A 24,709-nucleotide genomic window follows, 5' to 3' on the forward strand; every position below is an offset into this window, starting at 1 on the left:
ATACAACTGATATACAATACTCGTAAAAAAATGAAATCAACCTAAACAAAAGTAGCACAAAACCGACTTCAGCATTCTAAATAAAGTAGAAGTCGAAGTAACACAAAACCGACTTCAGAACTCTAAATAAGGTAGAAGTCTAATTAAGATACAAAATAACAAAGAGATACACTCCTAAAAAGGTACAAGATATTGGAGATTTATACTAAAGATTTACAAGATATTGGCGATATATAATAGAGATTTACCTAGGTATACAAAAGGAGTAAAATAATATATAAAGATTTTCTGAATTTGGACCAAAATAAATATGTTGATGCGGCTGAAATCAAGGATGACCCATGCTTTGTACTGCAGCTAGGCATGTGCAAAAATCGAACAGATAAAAATGTTATTGGTTTATTGTTATTGGGTTAATGGGTTAACGATTTTTAAATGGTTTTATGAAAAAAAATTATTGGGTTATTGGCTCGGTTTTATTTTTTTTTTATTGGGTTATCTATTACCGAATAACCCACTGAGAATATATACTAAATTACTATTTACACCCATGTATATATATATATATATATATATTTCTCTTAATTTCTCTTTAACTTCTTCGAACTAACAAACCTAATATTATAATTAGTGAAAATGATCTAAAACCCGTCCAACCTATGCTCAAAATCCCAACTACACACTTCATCTTTAGGGGAGTCCTATGAACCCCCCCCCCCCCCCCCCCCCCCCCCCCCCCCCCAGCCCGATCTATTTAAAATTGAAATTATTACCCCCTTAAAAACTCACAACCACATGTGTATTGGGAAGTGATATCACGCGTGTCCACGTAATATTACCACATGATATTCTATTTTTATTATAAAAAATTAACTACTTTCCTTTTCCTTTAATATTTCCCTTTTCTCTTTCCTTTTTCATTCTCCTTTCTCTTTTCTCTTTTCCTTATCTGTAAATTCTTCACCTTTCATTTTTCTGACGATCGGAGAGGCAACAAGATGGTGAAGAAGATGACCGCAAACAAACATTACGTGAATTTCAAGCTATAGGATCCGAATCAGGTCTAAACTAATCAAAGAAGAATCTACAATAATCTTTCTTCTTAATTTGAAATTGAAAATGAAAAAGTATATCTTGTTGATTTTATTTTAGATTTGCTTAATTTTAGAGTCGAATCGAGGAGTTGAAAAGTTGGAAGAAGGATCGGAGATCGAATAAATAATTGTTGTTGTTGTTGATTTTGCAAAGGAAGCTCTTTCTTTCTCTCTCGTTTTTTTTTTTGTGTTTTTTGCTTCAAGAAAATTTAGTGCTTTAGGCTTATTGGTGTGAGTTTTTTTTCTGAGAAGAAAGAATGAACCTCATCATCTCTATTTTTGTCCTTTTTTTGTAACTTTGTATCATTTCTCATGGAATTTTGAATTTCTTGTTTAAAGTGAGATAAATGAATTTTTTTCGTGGGTTTAATATTTGGACACATCCATGAATTGAAAAAGAGAAAGACGAAGAGGAAAATGAATTGGAGATGAGAAAGATTAGAAATTAATCTTGGACACCATTGATGAGTTCTTGAACCTTTTTGTTTTGAGAAAGAGAAGAAGAAGAAACAAAACGTATAAGGCAAAAAAACCTTTTTGTTTTGAATATTTTTGAAGAAAATTATGAACCCTAAAGCTTCAATTTTAGAATGGAGGTTACGATTGAAAGTTTTGAAACGGTAGACAACAAAATCCAAACTTCAAGCTTTGAAAATGGCCAAAAAAAAAGGAAGAAGATGGAAGATTTAATGGCTAACAAATGAGGATTTTTTAAAAAGAAAATTAAAAAAAAAAAATTGGATTTATACGTGGCTTAAAAAATGCAGATTTGTGTACTTTAGGCAAGTCCCACGCGCCTAAGGGAAGTGTATACACCTTCTTGGACAGGTCAGCATTTTAAGATCACAAAATATCAAAAATAAAAAGTTCAGAGGGGTAATAGGACTTTTATAAAAGGTTCAAAGGGGTAATAGGACTTTTATAAAGTTCGAGTGTGTAGTTGAGATTTCAGGTAAAGGTTAGAGGGGTTATAGACCATTTTCTCTTTCAATTATACAAATTCTTAATTTCTCCTAACTAACATTTAGTTCAACCTTGAGGATTCTTGTAAATTACAACACATCATGTAGAATTTTAATTGCAACTAAGATTCGATTTCTTTTTATATTAGTTACTATTTTTTCTATTTCATGATTATTTTTTTATCAGTTAAACCGAAAATCGAACCGTTAAGGACTAAAAATCGATAAATCGAAAACCTATAAAAAATATCTTATTGATTTAGTTAGTGGTTTAGCATATTTAAAAATAGAAAATCAATAAACCGAACCGATAATACACAAAACCTAACCGACCGGTGCATACCCCTAACTGCAGCAGACGTATATACAGTGAGATGAAACAGATGAGTTAACCCGATTCAATGAACACATACAATAACATTCCAATAACAATTTCAAAAGCCAAAATGGATCCCATTGCTTTCATGTGTAATTTTTCTATTAGCAATTTAGGGTATATTCTTGATGATACACATCCATCATATATATATCTAAACAAATCAAGATTAAATGTTTAGACGGGTATTAAATCTGTTGGTACTAGCAAAAATAGTTGGTATTGGTGGTTGACACTATAATAATATATCCCTTAATTAAGCATACTTTTAATGCACAAAACATATTAGTCTCAACGCACATATACGAACTTTTTCGGGAGCACCAGATTTTGTAGTCATATTATTTGGTTAGTTATCCAAAACTCCACATTATTGTTGAGGGTTCGATATTATAATTCTTTTCGCATTCCCCTTTTCCTATCTCTAATTTATTTTTTTAAATAAAAATAGTCATGTTATTATGCATCCTTATGCATATTCTGTAATTGTGTGTTTACAGTATTATAATTTTATGTTGCCATGTTAAATTAACTTATAAAAGGTAACTCTCTTCCCACATGATAAACTATCCAGACAATATAATTTATTAAATTATATTAATAATATTTAAAATATTTGCATTATCACTATACATAATTTTAAACTCTTTTTTCTTTTTAGATGAGTTGTTTATATATAGTGTCCATGAGCGAATTAACAATTGTATATGGGGATGAGATGAGAAGGAAAATAGTGAACAAGTCCGCATATTTTGGGACGACAAGGGAACACCTTCTGCAATATCTCTCCATAGTGAATGGTTGGCCAAATCAACATCTGACTTCTAACCACTCCCATTAAGATTCTTCCTTTTTTAATTTCATAAATAAAAATAATAATAGATTAAGATCTTTCTGGCGGGTAACCTTCGATCATGTGGAGCTAAGATAAAGTTATCTTTATATGACCTATATAAGTGATGAGTTTGAGCCGTAAGATCAATTACTAATATTTGTGTCAGCTTAGGCTACCTATCAATTATCAGTGGCGGATCGGAGTCCGAATTTTCATTAAGGGGTTCATAAGTGAACATAATACAAACAAATCGAAGGGATTCAATATCTACTATATATACATAAAAAATAATTTTAACCATATATATAACATAATTTTCCACCGAAGGAGGTTCGGATAAACTCCTAGCCCAAGGACAGTTCCACCCCTGCTACCTATATTAACTTCCTCGGAGTGTGATCCTTCTGAGTACCTTTAAGACGGGTTCTAATCGTGGAATCTATATTTATGCTTACATCAAAATAAATTGCTCATAATATATCCCTTGAGGCGCGATCATTTTTTTTTGGGACGATGCGTGAACACGGGATATTTTTAATTTGTACCGGAGTGTCCTTCTCTGGATTGGAAAAAAAAAGTAAATGTAATAATAATAATAATAATAATAATAATAATAATAATAATAATAATAATAATTAATTAATTAATTAGGGAACAAGTACTTTGTTAAGTATTTTCTCTTAGCTTTTGTGTTTATCTGCTGGCCATCCACTTAAACTGCAAGTTGTCTATAGGCAAAGCATGTTCCAAATTCACATGTTGCTAAGTGCCCTAAAGCCCTATAGTGGCTAAAAAGATTGGAAGACATTGTGGACTTATAATAGGGATGTTCTTTGGGAGTTTGTACTGAAAAGATAGATGTATTTTGGTTGAATTTCAGGAACCTAAATTGATGTATATTCATTCATAAAAGTCAGTCACCTGTTAATTAGTGTTTACTAATTGTTCTTGGCAAAATGTGTGTGGTTTCTTTTGGCATTTATCAATTCTCATTTTGCTAGCTCTTGGAATCTTGACAAGCCACCATGTGTTTGATGATCAAATTGACTAGTCACTCCAAACTAACAAGAAAGTGCGTACATATAAACAATCAGAAGCTTCCAAAAGTTGGAGAGTGATCCCATATAAGATATATACTCTCCCTTTCATTTAACTAGGCTTCTATATCAAAAAAAATATTTCATTTTAGTATATTTTTTTTCTCATGCTATTTTTATTGAAGGAAAGTCTTGGAGAAACTGGTAAAATTGCTCTCATATGATCAGGAGGTCACAGATTTAAACCTTGGAATCAGCCTCCGGCAAAAATGCAAGACAAAGCTGCGTATAATATATCCTTGTGATTGGGCCCTTTTCCGGACTCTATGCATAGCAGGAGCTTTAACGCACCGAATTACCTTTTTTTTTTATTCTTAGTATTAAGTAACTACATAAAGTGGTAGTACCCAAATTTAGAATTCTAAAATATTATTAATAAAGATAGTTTAGCAAAATGCCCTATCAATTTGTAATGGTGTATCGATATTAGAATTAACTCGATTTTCTTAAATCATGGAATTTATAAAATGCACTCGTTGATTTCCAAACTAGATATGGCATATGAGGAAGTGCGTAGATATGAACAACGGGAAGCTTCCAAAAGTTTGAGAGAGATCCCATAAGATATATAAAGTGCTGAAAGATGATGTGAAAATTTGGAAAAATGACATTAATTTGTAGTTTTTCTCAAAGTCTCTTCTTTTACACTCAAAGGCATTGATTATTCTTTATCTTTTCTACACCAAAAAAACATAATAATAATAATAGTAATAATAATAATAATTAAAAAAAAAAAAAAAAAAAGTAAATTTACGAGGCATGGTGTAACCATTCATCTAAGTGGGGTACTATCATACACGAAAATTTTTAGAATTTAGAGTTATAAGTTCAAAAATTTTAGAATTTAGAGTTATATCATCTAAAGGATAACCAGACTTAGTAACGAAAAAATATTCATAATATAAATGAAGCTATTAATTTATTTGAAAAATAAGACGGGTGATCAAATGTGACTAATTAAATTTCATTGATAGCAAAATATTTTTTCTGCATAGTATAAGTTACATCTATGAATCTGCCCATAGATGTCTTTTAAAGTGATGTATTAATTAACAAATAACAAAAAGTGGAAGAAATAATATTGAATTGAAGTTGTCTTTAGCATGTGTTAGATTTAATGCTATTCTCTTTTAAGCGAAATTAACTTAAAACGGCAGTCATCAACATTTTTTAAAGTTGAATTTATGTAAATTAAGTCACTTCGTAAAGTAGACTTCACCATGGTTGATCAACTATCAATGCACTTGGTCTTGCCAAAGCCCAAAAGTCAAATCTAATGAAACTAAAGGTTGAGATTAAAGGGAAAATAAGTTTGATCAAGTATAGATTAATCAAGGTATAAATAAGACCAAAAAAGGAAAAGTGTAGCACCCCGAACTTTCGACTAAGATTTGAATCCTTTTTTGTACACGTATAGACTTCAAACTCAATGATTTCTAATTGAATAAAAGCGTTAAGATCAAGTTCTTAATATGGTGAGTGTTTTTTATATGAATCATGGTCATAAAAAGTATCGAGCGTATAGTTGAGTTAAGAACATTTCGATCTATTGAGTTTTAGTATATGCTCTTACATGAGTCAACTTCAGACAAGAATTTCTCCTAGAATATGAGGAGTAACGTGATCCATGACCTACCAAATTGAAGGCTTTTAAGTCTTCTTTTCAACGCCACCTACCATTTGTAAATTTGAATTCAAAACGAAAAGTTATGGGCTTTTCAGTGAGGATTCACGGTAGATTCGTGACATAAGGTACGCACAAGCTGACCCGAACATCATGATTATAAAAAAAAAAAGTGTATTAAACAAACAATAAAAGTGGAAGAAGCATTGAATTCAAGTTGCCTTTTAGAGTGTGTGCATGTGTTAGATTTAATGCAATTCTCTTTAAAACGAAATCAACTTAACCCGAGTCAACATTTTTTAATGTTGAATTCATGTAAATTAAGTCACTTCGTAGTGTAAAGTGGCTGATCAACTATCAATTCATTTGGTCTTGCCAAAGCCCAAAAGTCAAATCCAATCAAATTAAAGGCTGAGATTAAAAGGATATATATAAAATTAGATTAATCAAGGTATAGATTAGATCAAATAAGGAAAAGAGACAAATGTATATATACCATTAATTAAAAGTTGTGGTGGCAAGAACAAGATATTCCTCTATTCTTAATCATCAATCTCGAGTTTGCATTATTTGAAGAAAATCTAAGCAGAGAGTACTGTTTCCATCTTTAATAGACTTTTCCGTGACACGAATTTAGAATAATTCCTTCTCTCTCTTAATTAGAAATCTTGAATTTTAAATATAAAAAAGAAATTGATAGAAAGCGGTTCGGTACAAGCAGCATAGTGTAATGCATAGGTCCGTCTATCTTACTCAAAGTTTCGCATTTTAAATATGAAAAAATTGTAATATGAATCCTATACGACGCAAATCTAAATTAATCAGAATCTAAATATAAATATTAGATATCAAACACTAAACACAAAAGACAAATGCATCATGATTATAATGCTAAGAAGCAGCAAACAAAATATTAAATACAGTAGAGGGAGTAGATAATAAAGAAGCCCAACTTTATTTCTTTTTTTTTTATATTTTCATAGGACCCCCACCCACCCCCCCACCCCCTTTCCCCCTTCTTGGATCCCTCTCCATTAATAAAAAGAAAGAAACTACACACACTTTTACATTCAAGAGTAACATAGAAAGAAGAAAACTTCTCTCTTTTTTCTCTTATGAAGAAGAGAACTTTTTCTTCTTCAACAATAATTCCTCTATTTCTTTTCCATTTTATTGCTCTCCTTTTGATGGCCCTCTTAACTTTTTCACCAGAAAATAACCAAAAAAATCAACCTACTAAGAGGAGGAAAAAACAACAAAAACAAAACAAAGAGAAACAAAAGCAACCATCTTCATGGGATCAATTCAAGAACTTGTTGACTTGCAAACAAATTGAAAACTCAACTGTTCATGACCCTGCAGCTTCCAAGAATAATAATCCTTCTTCTTCTACTGCTGCTGCTTATTCCAAGTTGAGTTCTTGTAGTTCCATATGTAATTTCAGGTATTAATTACTTAATTATATTACGTCTCAATAATGTGCTAGCTAGGCAAGTTCTCCTTCATGTATCAAAGCCTTTTATAATTTATACTATATTGTATTACGTGAACATCTCAAATAAAAATTTAGATAGAAATAGTGTATATTAGCCATTTTACAGTTTTATAAGTAAAAAATAATTATTATCATGAAGTTTCGATTTCACAGGTGCATCTATATGCATTAATGGGGCATATTTTCCTTATGACTTCCTTTCCCACAAAAGAAAAAAGGTAAATAAATTAAGAACAAATAGCTAGCCCAATGAAAATCAGAATTTTTCGAAATTTTTTAGAGTTCATACATGCATTGATTATGTTAAAGAACCTGCTCTAGAGTATTTAGAATTATACATATAGTGATCCAATTGAAGAACCTGTTCCAGATTGTCTACTATGAATCGAAACTTCGTAACAATGGTTATTACTTTTTAATAATGTACTAAAATCTCTTTCTTAGAATTTGAAACTTGGTAACAATAATTATTTTTTAAATCATATTGACAAAAAAGTGATAATTTTTTGCATTTTAATTATAATTATGTCTCGATATCAGGGATGTTGTACATGGCAACACAAGGGTGGTACATAGAGCTGATAATTCTCCAGAAAGTAGCAGTTTAGGCCAAGAAACTCGACTTCTAAGCAAGAATAAAACTTCTCATCATGGCCCTTCATCTTCAAGTTCAAGGTCTCTTGCGAAATCCAACGGTGGTGGTAGCTCCACGTACACTACTTCTTCCAGAGGAATGCAATTTCGTAAGCTATCTGGATGTTATGAGTGTCACATGATAGTTGATCCTAGCAGGTATACTTTAATTTTCATTTATAAATTTCCTTTGTGATTAATGTGTGAAAATATTAATTAAAATGTAAATTTATAGGTATCCTTTACCAAGGTCAACTATATGTGCATGTCCTGAATGTGGAGAAGTTTTCCCAAAAATTGAAAGCTTGGAACATCATCAAGCAGTCAAGCATGCTGGTAAATTAAATCTTTTATTTTCTTAATTTCTTGTTCATATTTGGAATACACTTAATACTGTTAAATCCCTTAAATAAAACTAAGTATAAATAAGTGTCCATAGAAACTTGTATTAGTACCCTCAAAAACGTACAAGACAAGTTAATTTTAGGCTATAATCAACAAGTTATATAGATACACTTAAGTGTCGTTTCGTTGGAAATAAGTTATCCTGAGATAATTAATTTCGAGATTAGTATATTTTAGATAACTTAATCAATCACTATGGCATAAAGGTGGAATCAATAATCTTGAGACTAACTAATAATACCAATTAAAATCTGAATAAAATAATTCTGTATTTATCTCGAGACTACGTACTTTACCCTGTACCGCATATCAAACGACCCCTTAATAGGGATGTGCATTGTTTGTGTCTATAAGTTAAGTCCTTGGGTTTTACGTATTTTACTATTTATATTTTCATATTTCTTTTGTTTAATCTCTTTTTGGAAATTGACATAAAGCTAGCCTACTCAAAAAATCATAATCAGACATCAGTAGATGTATAATATATTATTAGTACATAGGTACATATATTATGTAAATTAATTGGCAAATTTAAATATTTTTGGTTGAGCTATCAAATGTGTGACTTTCCCATTTCTAATTACTTATTTTTCTTGCTTTCATGTATAGAAGATTCCATCATATTTTAAATACGTAATTTGCTCATATTTATCCTAGATATTAACTTTTAAAAGGAGACAAGCATTAGACAACATTTTAAGTTTTGATTTGTTTTAGGCAAAGTTCAAAGTGTGTTAGTGGAGGCAAAACGGATTTGTTAACGTAATTTTTAGCCATGGGATTTTGTACAACTTTTTAAATAAAACATGTAAAGTACATTAAATGTTAAATATATTTTTGTGATACTTTGGTTGAACCCCCCAATAAATACTTTTTCTTTCTTTTTTGGAATAGTCACTATCCTATACACAACTTTAATATCTTGAGGACCATCTAGTAATATTTGTCAACTACCTCTTCATAAAATCGAAAATAACTATACATTATTACGTGGAGGAAAAATACAATTGGCCATAATTATTTTCTTTTTATTATACTTTTATCATATGCCACACCGACAACATGACACCCTAAACTACTCCTAATAAAATTAATAGTATATTTTTAGTTTGATAATATAATGTTGAAGATTATTAATTTTGTTTTGTTTAATTAAGAATGCATACATAAGAAGAATCGAATCTTTTCTACTGAGATATGACTTGTTGAATTATCAACATTTGGTAGCCCACTCTACTTAATAAAGAATCTTTTCTTATCTTGTTTAACCTTTTGAGTTCTAATTAATTATCATAGTACTGATTTTGGAGAAACTTATTCCTAAATAATTTCATAATTAGTAAATAACACCTATAATTGCTTGCTGGTTGGCCAGTAAGATTTGATAGCTTACCAACTAGAAATGAGACCCCATTAATTTATTTTCGTTTTTCTTGTTCGTATATTATTGTCGAATATTGCAATTGACCTGAATAAAAACAACATCGAAATGAAAATTCATAGAATTGATTGTAATAAATTTGTTAGGACTCATTTTATTGATTGTACACTGTCATTTCTGAAAAATCAAAATGTCCATTTTCAGTTTCATGAACTACTGTCAAACTTTTCTATAACAGTATCTTCAGATGGATACTCTTTAATTATTACATTGAAAACTTAAGAATATGGTAAATATATAAAACTCAATTTATCATGTAGTATTTATTTTTAAGCAACATGACAATTTATAATGTTGTGAATAATAATTACCAGCTGAATTCATTGTGATATATATAAATTATATATTGATTATATATACTTACACATATTCGATTTGCACTATACTTATGTTATACGTAGCAAATTAATTTTAATTTAAGCGATTGAACGAATTTACATTAATTCTTTTATATATAATTTTAGTGTCTGAGTTGGGTCCCGAAGATTCAAGCCGAAACATAGTGGAAATAATTTTCAAATCAAGCTGGCTAAAAAAGGACAATCCAATCTGCAAGATCGAACGGATATTAAAAGTCTATAACACCAAACGCACAATCCAACGGTTCGAGGACTGTAGGGACGCGGTGAAGATACATGCAGTCGCCACAGGCAAGAAAAACCCAAGATGCGCCGCTGATGGAAATGAGCTACTTAGATTTTACTGCACGAGCCTTACTTGCTCCCTTGGGGCACGTGGCTCGTCCAGCTTGTGTGGCTCCGTACCTGGTTGCGGAGTCTGCACTACCATACGCCACGGCTTTCAAGGAAACAAAATCAGTGGGGTCCGCACCACTGCTAGTAGTGGGCGGGCCCACGATTGTCTAGGGAGTGGCACCGCCCGACGTAGGGCGATGATAGTGTGTCGTGTCATTGCCGGGAGAGTCAAGCAAACAAAGGATGTGGTGACTTCCCCAACTATGGAGGAGGAGAATTGCTCGACCTCTGACTCTGGTTCTGGTTCTGGCTCGACTGCTTACGATTCTGTAGCTGGGTACGCGGGAATCTACTCGAATCTCGAGGAATTATACGTATTTAATCCAAGGGCAATACTTCCATGCTTTGTCGTGATATACGAAGCTTTGGAATCTTAGGTTTTGTTAATTACTTTTTTTTTTTCTATTTGTACTTGAGTTGTTTGTACGGTTTAGTTTGTTGTCTCTTTTTTGTTGTGTCCTTTAATGTTATGTAACTAATTTAGGGTTGGTTAAAAATTTTAACACCCGTGAGGTAATGCTGATCCAACTATGATTTTTGTACATATATTATTTGCCTTTTTACATATTGTTACGTAGTTTGTTGAGGTGAGTAAATGTATTGATGATATAAATTGAGCTACCCAACTGTGACAATAAATATCTTAAAATATGGCCCCCTCAATTTATGTTCGAAAAAAATGGCGTCCTTCTACATTTAACTTGTCATTTTCTTTGTCACTTTCTGTTACCCCACCAAATTCATTAATTTTCAGCTTGTTTGGATGGTTTTATCTGAGCTGAAAGGACAGAAATGACACTTCAAATTAAACTATTTCTATAAAGATAGTCATAAAATTTAAATTTCACTTTCTAGTTATTTCAATTTACTGACTTGTTTTATACCGTTTCTACACATCATTTATACAGTTTCTATACAAATATTATACATATAAATATTCTATACAAAAATTATAAAATTTTGCTACATAATTTATACAATAATTGCAAATTTTTTTTACAAGTTTTATACAACAATTATATAATTTTCATACACTTTTTATATATTTTTTATATATACTTTATATATATACATATATGATAGAACTATACAATATCTATACATATATCTTATATAGATACATATTCTATTTAACAATTATATCGTTTTTATATAATTCAATTATTATTTCTAAACAATAAAAAAACATAATATTTGATCAGTTAAAAAATTTATAGCAAAAAAAAAATTAAAATATTTTTAAAAGGGCCGAATTGCCCAAGTTGAATACTGTATCAGTATTGTATATGGACTACGTAGGCCAAAATGATCCAAATTAGGAAATGGCTATAAAGCGAAAATAGTATACCCGACTGGCCACTTTTTCGAAAGTTTTCAAATTTGGGTTATTTGTTTTAAAAAATGTTGTCCCTTTTCCTTTATCTAATGCATGTATTTGTATTATATTGTTGGTTTAAAGATAATGTTTAGTTTGATTATTTAAATATTATTATATTGTGTCGTTTAATTTATTTTAGATAACAATAAAAAGTTTCAATTTATGTAACGGCTGGTTTGATGTGATGGCCTTGTTCCCTTATTTTTTAAATTTTATTTTTACTTATTACTTTAATAATTGCATTTTATTATTTGCTTTACTTATTTTTAATAGTATAGCACTTACATTACTTTTTAACAGATTTATCCTTCAAACAGTTGATATGTGACGTTATAAAACGATAAAAAATGATTCAAACTATTCAAACATTATATTCATTAAAGCGGTATAGTACGATGAAATACAATAATAACACAATATGATAGATTATGAACCATATGTAACAACCATTCAAACAAAAGTGTTACTCTTCATTGATTTAAGTCGTACCACTTTTATATCAAATCAAATTTAATTAAGTATACCAACTAATTGGTCTCTCTTTTTTTTTCAGGTTATATGGTGTCAAGTTTATTATGAAAATTTATGTACTTTTATTATTGTAACTGAATTTAACATGATGGTATATAAAAATTTATACAACTATAATGCATGAAACTTAAACTATTTTTTCTACTTCTGTGTCTACTTGTTTCTTCTAAAGCTGCAACAACTAAAGGTTATAAAGAAACTGAATGATATGGATAGAAGTAGGGTAAAGGAAGCATCACAGTGCTCAAAGGATCGGTTTGAACTGGGGCCAAAATGAGTCAAAAAAGAAGGCAATTAATATGATGATAGTAATTTTATTGAAGTTGTACCTAATTGATTGATGGATAATTAATTACAATTCCTAATGTTACCAAAATTAAGGAAAAAAGTTGGTTTGTGAGGTAGTATAGCCAGAATTTTTACTCTGAGAGGTCAAAATGTACAGATATATAAATATATATATAAAAAACAATTGAAGGATGTTCAACATCTACTACATATACACAAGAAATAATTTTAACCATTATAACTAACGTTACTTTTTGTCATAAAAGGATTCGATGAACCCCTCGATCGTACCTGGATCCCCGTGTTTGTTGTAGTTAATGTTTAGCATGCTTTGTTATGCTTTCAGATATGTTACTTCTTTTCTAAATTGCTTTGGTGTTTTTTTTAATCTGAGGATCTATCAAAAATATTTAATCTACCTTTAAGCTAAAAGTAAGATCTGCATATACTCTATCCTTAAGACCATCCTCTCCAAATCTTAGTGTATATTTTGTGTAATACCCTCTGTTTCGAAATAAGTGAATTGTTGGGGTATTTATTGGTGTTTCAAAATAAGTGATTCATTGAATTTTTTTTCAAATTTGTCATTATGATTTGACAACCAATTAACTTTTGAAAAGGTATTATAAGGTCAATTTTTTTCTTTTTTTGGGGGGTAAAATAGAAAGTTGTGTTAAATTTATATATTTAATATTTTTTGCTTAATATGTGTGACAAAATCTAACAATTTATTATAAAACGGAGGAAATATATATTAATTATATTATTATAGTTGGGTGTTTACCCAAATTAAGGAAAAAAGGTTTGTTGTACGAAACGCATGAATCAATCAATCACATAAATGTTTTTTTTTCTTTGTGGTGTTATTAATGAATGAGCTGGGCACGTGGGGTCAATATTGGGACCATTACAAAATTAATTTTAACTTTAGAATAGAAAAGGAGATGATAACACTTTGACTGCAGTGATGAACTAAAAATTAGTTTGTACTTAACTATTTTTCTTTCTTTTCATGACTATCATTTCATTAGTTTATTAAAAACCAAAATAGGAGTTTTGAGTAATGATAAAAATGCACTTTAACTAGAATACTAGGTTCAACTGTAAAATTTTCTTCAAACTTGATTACTAGGTTCAACTGTAAATTTTTCTTTAAACTTGATGATAATTCAAGATTATATATAAGGAGATTAAATATCAATCGATAAGAGAAACTCAACATATATATGTGCATGCCCAGACCTAACATCGAGAAAATCAATAATTTTTATTGATCTACTTTTGATATCACATTAATTAAGATCAACACTTTGAATAACCTCATTCAACTTCAAATTTTAAGAATGACTAATTAGTCCAATTCCTCATGAAACTCAATAACTAATGGCTTGTAAGTTATTATTTACAAAATGTGTAATTTCACACTGTCAAGGTACTTAATTTTAACGATTACAGGTTCTTATTCTATAATTTCATGTTATAATATATGTTGACTCTATAGATCATTGTGGAGTGGGCTAATTATTTTATTCATTCATCTGTACATATTTTACATTGACCCAACTAGTACATAGGCCCAAGGTCCATTCATCTGGAGCGTGGAAAATATAAGACGGGGGGCTCAACATCGGAAACAATGAATTGGGTGGGCCTGACTCTGATACCATGATAAAGAAATGGACCTTGGGCCTAACTTAACCTCAAAAGCTAGTTCATGAGGGGGGGATTGTCCAAGACCATATAAGGAGACCAAGAACCCTTTAACCCACTGATGTGGGACTCCAACACCCCCCGCACGCCCAGGCTAACTGTAGCGTGGACAACACGCACAGGCTAACTTATATACTTAGAAGCTGGAATCTACCAGTTCGAAGGGAAAATGTTCGAAGAGAGACGAAACTTCTCGAAGGAGCTGGAGAGCAAAATATCTCATTATGAATCTGTATGCATATAGAAAAATGTTTTTTTCATTACCCTACAAACATGGGTTTTTAGTATATATATACAAGATCCAAAAATAAGAAATTCGGATAAATAAAATGGGGGCCTATGTACTAATTGGGTCAATGTAAAATATGTACAGATGAATGAATAAAATAATTAGCCCACTCCACAATGATCTATAGAGTCAACAATATATTAGAATGATATAATTAAGGAGTTTCACAGGTCAACCTAACGTAATTAATTGACTGTATAATTTGTTTAACACATCAGTATACACATGCAACCAAGCTGTAATTATTTATCTTAAAAATAGATGAGATTTGTAGTTCTTGGTTTCCACCCCCTCGTTGTGATACATTAATAATTATGAATGAAGATCACTGAATATCTTGCATTTACTTATTTTAAATAGTGGAAAATGATAGGTACATTTTGTATTAAATTGATTAGTTTGAAATACAAACTTAGGATATCTCCCTCCTTATTTTTTGATTTTTGAAAACTGAGATTCGCAATTAATTCATGTTGTACAGTACATCGACCATTCTGGCAATCTGCTGTTTCTATATTGTTAAAAATATTCATACTTCTTTTGCCAAACTGAGCTGGAACTCACAGAGCTATTATTTTTGTTTAAAAATTAGTTATTGAGCTTATGTGATGTAAAATAAAAAGTATTTAGCAATTACTTTGTTCTCATGCAAACAGAATTGTAAATGATTTTCATATCCGTAAAGGATGAGAACCCTAAGCTCCTTACATGCATGTCTTGGACAATCGATCTTTCTTTAAGAGTTTTTGAGTGTGAGTTAGGCCAACAACCTAATTTGACATGCATGTTATTAGAGTCAGGTCTGATCTGATGTGGGCCTCGGACGATTGGAGCAGTGAAAATATCCTAGATCCATGAATGTGCCTGCACCGATTGGACAAGGGATAAAGAATGTCTAAATTTGGCAGTGATAGCACGGTGAATGAAATGAATCCCACATTGATAAAGAACGAGAACCTTTGGCTCCTTATAAGGCTTTCTCGTCCCTCTAAGCTAATTTTTGAGTGTATGAGTTGCCAAACCTAATGTATGCAAATTTTACCTCTACCAGTGATAAAGGTTCTATTTTTTTTTTTTTAGTAAGGATTTTTCAATAGACAGTCGGCTCAAAAAAACTATAGGCAAAAGCTTACATTAAATATGTGTGGTATTCTAAAATAAGCTAAGGTGAGTAACATATTAGAATCAGCCAACACACTGTTGTGTGAGGATTGATATAATTTCTTGGAGGATCGTTATTTAAAACATAGCCAAATTATAAAGTTCTTAATGTATATCTGTTTAGAGTCATTTAATTGCGGGATTTGTTCTTTATTTGCCCTCAGCAATTGAACTTATGCCTAGTAGGGCAGAAGTTCTTTAAAGGTGTAGAGCATAACTTGTGAAACATTATAGTGAAAAAATACAAACTCATACAACTGAAAAAGTTATTTATTTTATTTATTTTAAGGAGCAAAATTAAATTTCCATCACAAAATAAGTGCACAAGTGCAAATGGTCCATTGTCATTCGTCTCCCTGGGTCTAGTTAGACTGCATTTCTCGGGCCATAGCCCATCAAGGTTTTCAAGTTGGCTTAGGGTTGGGCCTCTGGTTGATCTCGTTGCACATTCCAGTTCATGGGCTTGGCCCACATCCCCACATTCTAATCAAAGTTGGGCCTTTTTACTTCATTCCTTTGTTTTCCTTACGAAGATTTTCATACATTGACAAATAATACAAGTAGTCATTTTACTAAAATTCTCTCACTCTTTGACAAAAAAATACTAGAAAATTTCTTTTCATATGTCCAAACTTCGATATACAAAGTTATCCGATATTTACGGTGAAGTGATGCAACTAAGCCTTCATAGACAGAGTTAGTCCATATACTAGTGGCAGTGGGAGACAACATCTACGTGGTAGAAGAGTTGATGAGTGAACTTTGTGCTAATGGAAGACAACAAATGCTTGAATATAGTCAAGGTGCGAACAAGTGGATACGATTGATAAAAAATTATTATCAACAGAAATTGACGAGTTCTTAACTTTAATCAATGAATTTGGTAACGAATCAAAATTGAGTTTAAATTTGAAAGATTTTTCTTTATTTTCATATCAAGAACAGGTAAGAACGAATTAAGAAAAATGAACTAAAATTTTCAAATTTGTAGTCAATGCAATGGATCCTAATGAGACAAAATCTGAAAACAAATCGATTGGAATAAAAAAAATCAGTAAAAAAAATACCTCGTTGGTTATATAAATTAATCACCGAATTGGATCAACAATTGGATAAATTTAAATGTATCTCATCCACCCTTTAAAGATATGGTATCTTCTACTTTCACCTATTGTTGGTCCACCACCTTACAACATATCCATCATCCGTCTTAACAAAACTAGCAGTAGCCATGTGTATAAGAGTTATCATATCTTAATATAGTACCTAACATTACACAGAACTTAACTGTTACAAATAATCAATCGACAGTCTTCTATACATTTGAATACAATATTATAAAAAATCAACTTTTCAAATAAAATTATCCAACATCCAACGCTAAAACCAAAGCTAAATCAAATTGATAACTAACCTTTTAAACAAACTATCTCATAGGCCATGGAAGCAACTACGTACTCATGCTTGCATTAGAGTAGGTTGTCTACATCATGCTTTTTGGAATGTGCTCTTTCTTGAACTCTACTAACGTTGGATGCTTTGTGTATCAGACTGCCTTTTTATCTAGTAAAATTTGAAGCTAACACCTATTTTGTGACGAGTGATATAGGCCCTTGCACATGAAGTACTCATTTGGGAGTGATTCTTAGAGAATATTATCTTAGGAGAAAAGGAAAGTTATTATTCATACATACTCATTGATTTCGTACTTTTACAACTTCTTTACTTTTAAATTATAAGCTAGGCCAGTCAATCATGTCTTAGTGAACTTGCTGTCTATTACTAATTTAATCATTTAAATATAAATGTGATTAGCAATCTTAGCTTTTCATCTCAGAAAAATTGCAAGTAGATAATCACCTTATAAGCTTTGTCGTTACCTAGTGCAAAATTCACCTTTTTTTGGTGTGTAATTGGGTGATATTTTTCATGCATCCTTCAGTTGGACTCTGAGTTCAACTGAATTCAATACTTTTAAATCGACCCATGTATGAAAAAATATTTAAAATATACTCACCACAGTTATTTGACTCATTAACTTTGAATTATGAATTAACCTGTGCAAGAACACACATATATAACCCTAAGCGAGGGTGGAGCTAGACTATAACTTATGGCCGGTTTGGCCGAACTCAGTATGGTTTAAACTTTATAGAACTTACTTTTAGAGATTCATTCAATGTGTATAAATTAGTAATTTAAACCGGGTAACATTAAAGAACTAAATCGTGAGTCATAAACTTTAAATCCTGACTCTACCTCTGATTCTAATTAAGTTTAATTTGTGATCAATAGCTATCCATGAGGGTTATTTTCAAAAGGTTATTTATTATCATGCTTACAGGATTATTTGAATCAGGACTTTGATTTTTCAGAATGAACTAATATTATATATCATGGAACAAGACATTATTATTACTTGGGAGTTAATGAAATTAACAATCTAAATAAACAAATGTACTTTGAAAGGACAGCAAAAGCCCATACATATGATTTGGTCACATGGTTAAAGAATTGAGGCATCAGCTTTTCCCAATTTTCATGAATATATATAAAACCTTAGCTAACCAAACTTAGAACAAAACACAAAAGCTTTTGTGCTCTTGGAAATTTTCTAATAATGTTCACTAACAAGGCCTCTATTCAAAGAGAAAGCTTTGTTATACAATTTTCAGAAAATATTCAATCTTCACAAACTATTAGGCCTTCTTCTTCTAATAAATTGATCAATTTCTCCACCATGAAGCTTTTCGATCGATTCCGCAAGATCGTCATGCGGTTTGTTTTTCCCATCCCTATGTCGGGCCGGAGGAGGCCGAATCGGGCTGGGACAGGGACGTCGTCTTCCGGGCCAGGCTCAGGACAGAGACGGAGGTCATGTGACCGGCCCGATCCGCCCAAGACTTCGTGTAGCTCATATTACTCATCAACTTCTCATTATAATGAAGCTATTGCTGAATGTATAGAGTTCTTCAATAAGTCTTCACAAGATCAGGGAATATTTAGCGGTAGAAAATCAGACGTTATTGTGTGATTATTATTGTGTGGTATGTGCAACCTTGATTGTAGCTTGTGTTGATTTTTTTTTGAATTTTATGAGTTCGAATCTGTTGTTGTAAATTCGAGTATATAGTATATATGTGGAATATACATCTTCAGGTTTTGTTAAATTCGTTTTTCTTAATTTGCTGAATATTGCATTGGTCCATATTATTCATGGATTTTATGTGCTCTTAAGAGAACTGTCCTAAGATTTATTTATTTAACGAGGTTAGACTAGACGTTTGTCTTACTTACTTCTCGATCTTTAAGAATTATAAAAAATGGGATTTTTGTTAATATGTTAAGCTATATATATGTCGGCCTTGTTATATATATGAATCGGTCTTTTTTATGTATATGTATGTCGGCCTTGTCATATACAAAGGTTTCTATGTATATGTCGGCTTTGTTATGTATATAAATCGGGAAAGAGAGTAAAGTAATTAACGAAATGGGAGAGTGTAAATAATTCTAATAAGGTTGAAATTTATGTTATTTTTACTTTTAATTAATACATGAAATTTGTATAACTCACATTCGAGTCATAAGTACAAGAAAGGAAAGGAATTACAACAGTACATATTGATCGATTATATAATAGTAGTGCAAAATCATGGGAAATTATTATTATTATCTATAAGAAAAACCCACCTGAAAACAAAGACTCTATTTTCAATAGTTTAAAGGTTCGATGGAGCGTAACCTTATTCAAAAGGGAATTGCAACTCGCCTAATTAAACTTGTGTAGATCGAATATAAGAATTACTACCTTTCTTCCTCGAGAAAATTCCCCCAATCAATGGAATAATTAGAGGTATTTTCTTCTTCTTCTTCTTCTTGAGTGAAGGATGGCTTTGTATGACAACATGATGATGATCATCATCATCTTGTGGAAGATTATTTGCAAATGTGACATATCTTTTTTTCTGAAACTCATCAACATTTTCATGTGCCATAATTTGTGACTTCTCTATAAATTTTAGGTCTTCATCAATTTCTGATAACTTAACTTGTTGTTGCTCAATTTTTAGCTTATCAAGTTCATTTCTTGTACGTTCAAGTTCTTCTTCTAATGAAGAAAGACAAGTAGCCATTACCAATCTTTCTTCTCTTGCCCTTTCTAGTCTTTGCTTCGTCTCAATTAGCTCATTAAATGTGTCGTCGTCGTTGTCGTCTTCGCTAGCTCCATCCTGTTTCTGAAAAAAAAATAAAAATTGAGTTATGTATGCTGACAGTATAAAGAATACTTTTATGATATCAATGAAATTTAGCATGTGATATTGTTAGACATCAGAAATGCAAGGAAATGCTGCGTACGATACACCCTTGTGGACACTGCGCATAGCGGTAGTTTTAGTGCACCGGGATGCCCTTTTTATATTGTTAAAAATCAGGCAGAAATAAAGCAAACCACAAGCAGAAAGAAAACAGGACACGTAAACCCTTGCGGAAAAAACCACGGGAAGATTTTACTATGAAAGGAGAGGAGTACAATGTGGACCGACGTAATTTCTGAATAATCAAAATCGACCCACTAATTGCACTTATATAATACGTGCATACAAATAAGTCCTAGGCCCAAAAACATAAAGGTCCATACGGCCCGATCCCTACGCTACCACCACAGACCCCATTAAAAATCACAAACATGGATCGCACCGCGAAACTTTCTGGGCCGAATCAACAAACTTCGGGTCACAACTCTAACAGATATATTAGATGATACTTGTTATAGTATCAATCTGAGTACCTGTTATTGCAGGTAACTCGATTGGTTTGATTATTTAAAATGTTACTATGGTATGTTTAATTTTTTTAGTATTTATTCTCTAATTTGAAAAAGAAACATATACTTGAATTGCTGCTTAAGCAAAGTTCTTGCCTATTCTATTTACTGCTTAATGTTGCATATAACAGCTCATTAAAACTTGATTCACATTATTTTTTTTTTAATAAAAGGATTGAGAGAAAATCCAAAAGAAAAATATTGAAAAGAAAAAACACTTCGAAGGTGAACTTGTTCCCATAAGATAATTAAAAAATCTTTTTTTTTTTCCTTCCGTTGTTACGCCCATTCAATGAATAACATACTCAGACATCAAGGATTCAAGTATATAATTTTTTAAAAAAATAAAAATAAAAAAATCTGTGGTATAAATCATGCTTGATTAATATACTTTAGGAAGATCACTATTCATAAATTGAGATGTTTTAAATTTCTTTCCCTGATTATGACTATTGTTATAAATCCTTAAGAGTTTTATTATAATAAATACTAATGAAGTTTTTTTTTTTTTCGACATACTTGATGCATGTATAAAAAGCAAGTTAATAAGCATTAACATAATTTTCATTTCACCTAGAACGTCCATAGTTAACAAAAGTGTAATTAAGTAAGAAAGTACTAACATTTGATTTATCCACCGACGTTAAGGACTTCTAATCATTGAATGAAAACATATGTGTTGTGTGATCAGGAGATACGAGTTCGAGATGTGAAAACCATTTCCTACAAACATGCAGACTAAGGTTGCGTATAATAGACCCTTGTGATTTTATCGTTAATTCCTGGACCCCGCACATTGAGGAGCTTAGTGCATAAGGATGCCCATAATGGGAGCTTAGCATACGTATACCATGTGTACCCTCCCCAAACCCCACTTATAAGATTATAGTGGATATACTGGTGTTGTATTATTCCTAACATCATAAAACAAAAATATACTCCATCAGGTTCCTAAGAGACAACTACATATAATTGTCACAAGAAGTGATTTAATCACTAAATTGGAAAATAAAACAGATTAAGTGCCACATAAAGGTTCTCTCAGTGTATAAAAATTGTGTATACTATCCATGTATATAATATGAAGTGTATATTACCTGTTTAAGTTTATTAGCTGAGTAGAGCTCTCCAGCAAGAACTCTTTCTCCGAACAACATGACTGCCTCTTTCACTGATCGAAACGGGGCCCGCGTGTCGATTTCCGCCTTCCCAATCATCGTCACTCCTCCTTTTGTTTCTTCCATATTATTTATTATCAGTTTCAACACTGTTATCGATCGCAATGTGTATAGGTTGTGTTTGTAGGAGTGAGTGTGTCTGCTGAATGAGAGACTATAAAAGAGCTCAAAAAGTGGAAACAAAACAAGATGGAGAAGTGGAGCTTCGTTTCTTCATGTCCACTTCATTAAAATTATTCTGCCTTGGACCTCTTTCTTTTGGTAAAAAAATTCAAGTAGAAGATTTTGCAAATTGGGCTTGGATTGTATGAGCAATTTTGTAGTTTATTTGATAGACCTGGCTACTTCAATTTTGACATGGGACGAATAAGACATGTTTTAACTTTGAGCCCAACTCACCTGCTTACGCAACACGACACTACACAACACTACAACAATCTAAGTTGCGCGGCATTTCCACTTGTTGTGCTGCACTCATGTCAGATTCTTGAAAGATATTCCCTCAATTTCTTCGTATTCCATTTGAGTTGTTTTTATATCTCTTTCTAATAGCTCATTTCATCTTTCAACAATAATTTAATTAAATATTCCTATTATATACTTGTTCAACAAAAAATTAAAGGCATTTCGATGTACTAAAGATATCGCTATCCGGGTCTGGAAAAGACTCCACCACACCCTTGTTATTTTGAAAAAGATATAAAATTTAATTAGAAGTATATTGATAAAAATCACTTTTTAATTTTATAGGAGTAATGGATTTATTAAAAGGTGTTGCCAACTCAAATCGAACAAATAAAAAGAAACGGACGATAAAGTACACTATTTTTAAAGAATCTTATACATATTCATTGACACTTTTGAAAAAATCGAGCAACATAAACAACAACAATTATCCAAACTCGGTTTATGCGTTTATTAATGATACCACATTTCTAAATTTAGAAATTATTAACTTTTGCATCTCATTTTACTACAAATGACAATTTTACATGGTATATATACACATAAACTTTAATTAGAATCTCCATTTTTTAACACGTAAGAAATTTTCATGTTAACTCAAATCATGCCAGGGAAAGAATTTTAGAATAGGTATTTATCCAGAATGATAAGGTCACACTCAGCAGGTCAAACAAGTCATTAGGAAAACATTTAAAACTCCGACAGAAAACCAAAAGCAAACAAAAAAAAAAAAAAAAAAAGAGAAAAATCCAAGCAGCCCCAGCTATTTCTTCTCTTGTCAACATCGTCTTGTCTGCCAGCAACTCACCACTGTTCCAAAGCCTCCTTCTGTTAAGAAAAAAGAGTTCTTTTCGGCTCGATGCTCAATATTTGTATTAAAACTTGAATTCACACATTGCAAATTTTATTTTTTATTCAAATTCGACACCTACAAATATATATAAGAGCTAGCATACTAGCTAGTAGTAGTATTTTTTTAACAGTTAAAAGGAGTTGCATGCAGAATTCTTAAGATAAATGAGCAAGGTCTATGCTTTTATAAGTACAAGTTGTAATATGGTACTGTACTTTTGTTAAATAGCAGCAAAAGTATCTCTCTTTTAAACCTAGTGTTTCGTAGTGTATGATAGAATTATTACTCTCTTTCATTTTAATTTATGTAATTTCCTTCGATTAAATATGATATTTTTCTTAAAGAAAATTAAATTGTGATCTAATAATAATTTTTATATATATTTTTATGCCATAAATCATCTCATTAATAATAAAATAATTTAATTATGTAAAAAATATATACATTTTATGACTGATTAAGAAGAAAATAATGGAAGAACTACACTTATTAGTTGATGCAAAAGGTGAAGAAAAGCTCACATAGGATGTGTTTGGTATGAATGAAAACATTTTTAGATTTTTTCACGATTGGTTGTTCAAAATGTTTCGCGAAACACTTTATCTAGAAAAAAATATAAGTTTTTAATAATTGAAGAAAATGATTTTGCTAATTGGGAATTGTTTGATTCGGTTTTCTTTGAGGAAAGAGCCAAAATAGAATCAACTTAAATTTGGAACCGCTATTTGAAATCTTAGTGAAACATTGATTTTTTTATTTTATATCTACTTTTCGTGAAAAAATATCAATTGAAGTGAAAGGTTTCTTCAAACAACAATGGGCTGGTTAAACTATTCAATCAAATGATATTGAACATGTTTTTCATCTCTTCTTGAGAAACAAGTGGGCTAAAGGGGATTGGAGCAGGCTACCATGAGACAAAAGATCTTTCTAAGATGATTCAATTCGAAAATATAGAAAGCAAATTTTATAAGTAACATTTTAAGTGTATTGTCTCTTCCTCATCCGCTCACTCACCCAACGCCTCCAACTCCCACCACTTGACAACTCGATGAGTAGCTACTCTCGAACCCCCACTTCGCATTCCATCCTCATAGTATTTTACTAGACTATATGATGTTTTTTATTTACAAATAATACTTAACAAAATAAATTTAAAAAAAACATTTATTTTTCAAGAAAACTTCTTTTAAACAATATTTTCCTCATACCAAACACACCCTACATTGATACAGTTAAAGTTGATCAGCACTATGAAAGTAACGAACAGTTGGGTAGTTAGATAGCCATATAACCAAATTCTTATATTCT

At 31.1% G+C, this 24,709-nt stretch overlaps 3 protein-coding genes across 4 annotated transcripts; 2 read left to right on the forward strand and 1 right to left on the reverse strand.

Annotated features, from left to right (window-relative positions):
• Positions 1-6,958: 6,958 nt before the first annotated feature.
• On the forward strand, positions 6,959-11,263 carry LOC107866896. Of its 2 annotated transcripts, none has more exons than XM_016712910.2 (4): positions 6,959-7,432; positions 8,024-8,275; positions 8,352-8,452; positions 10,427-11,263. In XM_016712910.2, exons 1-4 carry the CDS (start codon positions 7,104-7,106, stop codon positions 11,092-11,094), a joined length of 1,350 nt encoding a protein of 449 aa, XP_016568396.1. In that variant the 5' UTR covers positions 6,959-7,103; the 3' UTR covers positions 11,095-11,263. The 2 variants fall into 2 exon arrangements, with proteins under 2 accessions (XP_016568396.1, XP_047267319.1); XM_047411363.1 differs by having other exon boundaries at positions 7,043-7,399.
• A 7,405-nt stretch (positions 11,264-18,668) lies between these two features.
• LOC124897819 lies at positions 18,669-19,194 on the forward strand. The gene has a single exon (XM_047411364.1). The coding sequence runs from the start codon at positions 18,695-18,697 to the stop codon at positions 19,106-19,108; it is 414 nt and encodes a 137-aa protein (XP_047267320.1). The 5' UTR covers positions 18,669-18,694; the 3' UTR covers positions 19,109-19,194.
• A 388-nt stretch (positions 19,195-19,582) lies between these two features.
• Positions 19,583-22,303, reverse strand: LOC107869395 (WEB family protein At1g75720). Its single transcript, XM_016715927.2, has 2 exons — positions 22,000-22,303; positions 19,583-20,312 (listed from the first exon to the last, which is right to left on the reverse strand). The coding sequence occupies exons 1-2, from the start codon at positions 22,144-22,146 to the stop codon at positions 19,851-19,853; spliced, it is 609 nt and encodes a 202-aa protein (XP_016571413.1). The 5' UTR covers positions 22,147-22,303; the 3' UTR covers positions 19,583-19,850.
• Positions 22,304-24,709: the final 2,406 nt, after the last annotated feature.

The sequence above is a fragment of the Capsicum annuum genome, chromosome 4, assembly GCF_002878395.1.
Source record: "Capsicum annuum cultivar UCD-10X-F1 chromosome 4, UCD10Xv1.1, whole genome shotgun sequence".
Lineage (NCBI taxonomy): Eukaryota > Viridiplantae > Streptophyta > Magnoliopsida > Solanales > Solanaceae > Capsicum > Capsicum annuum.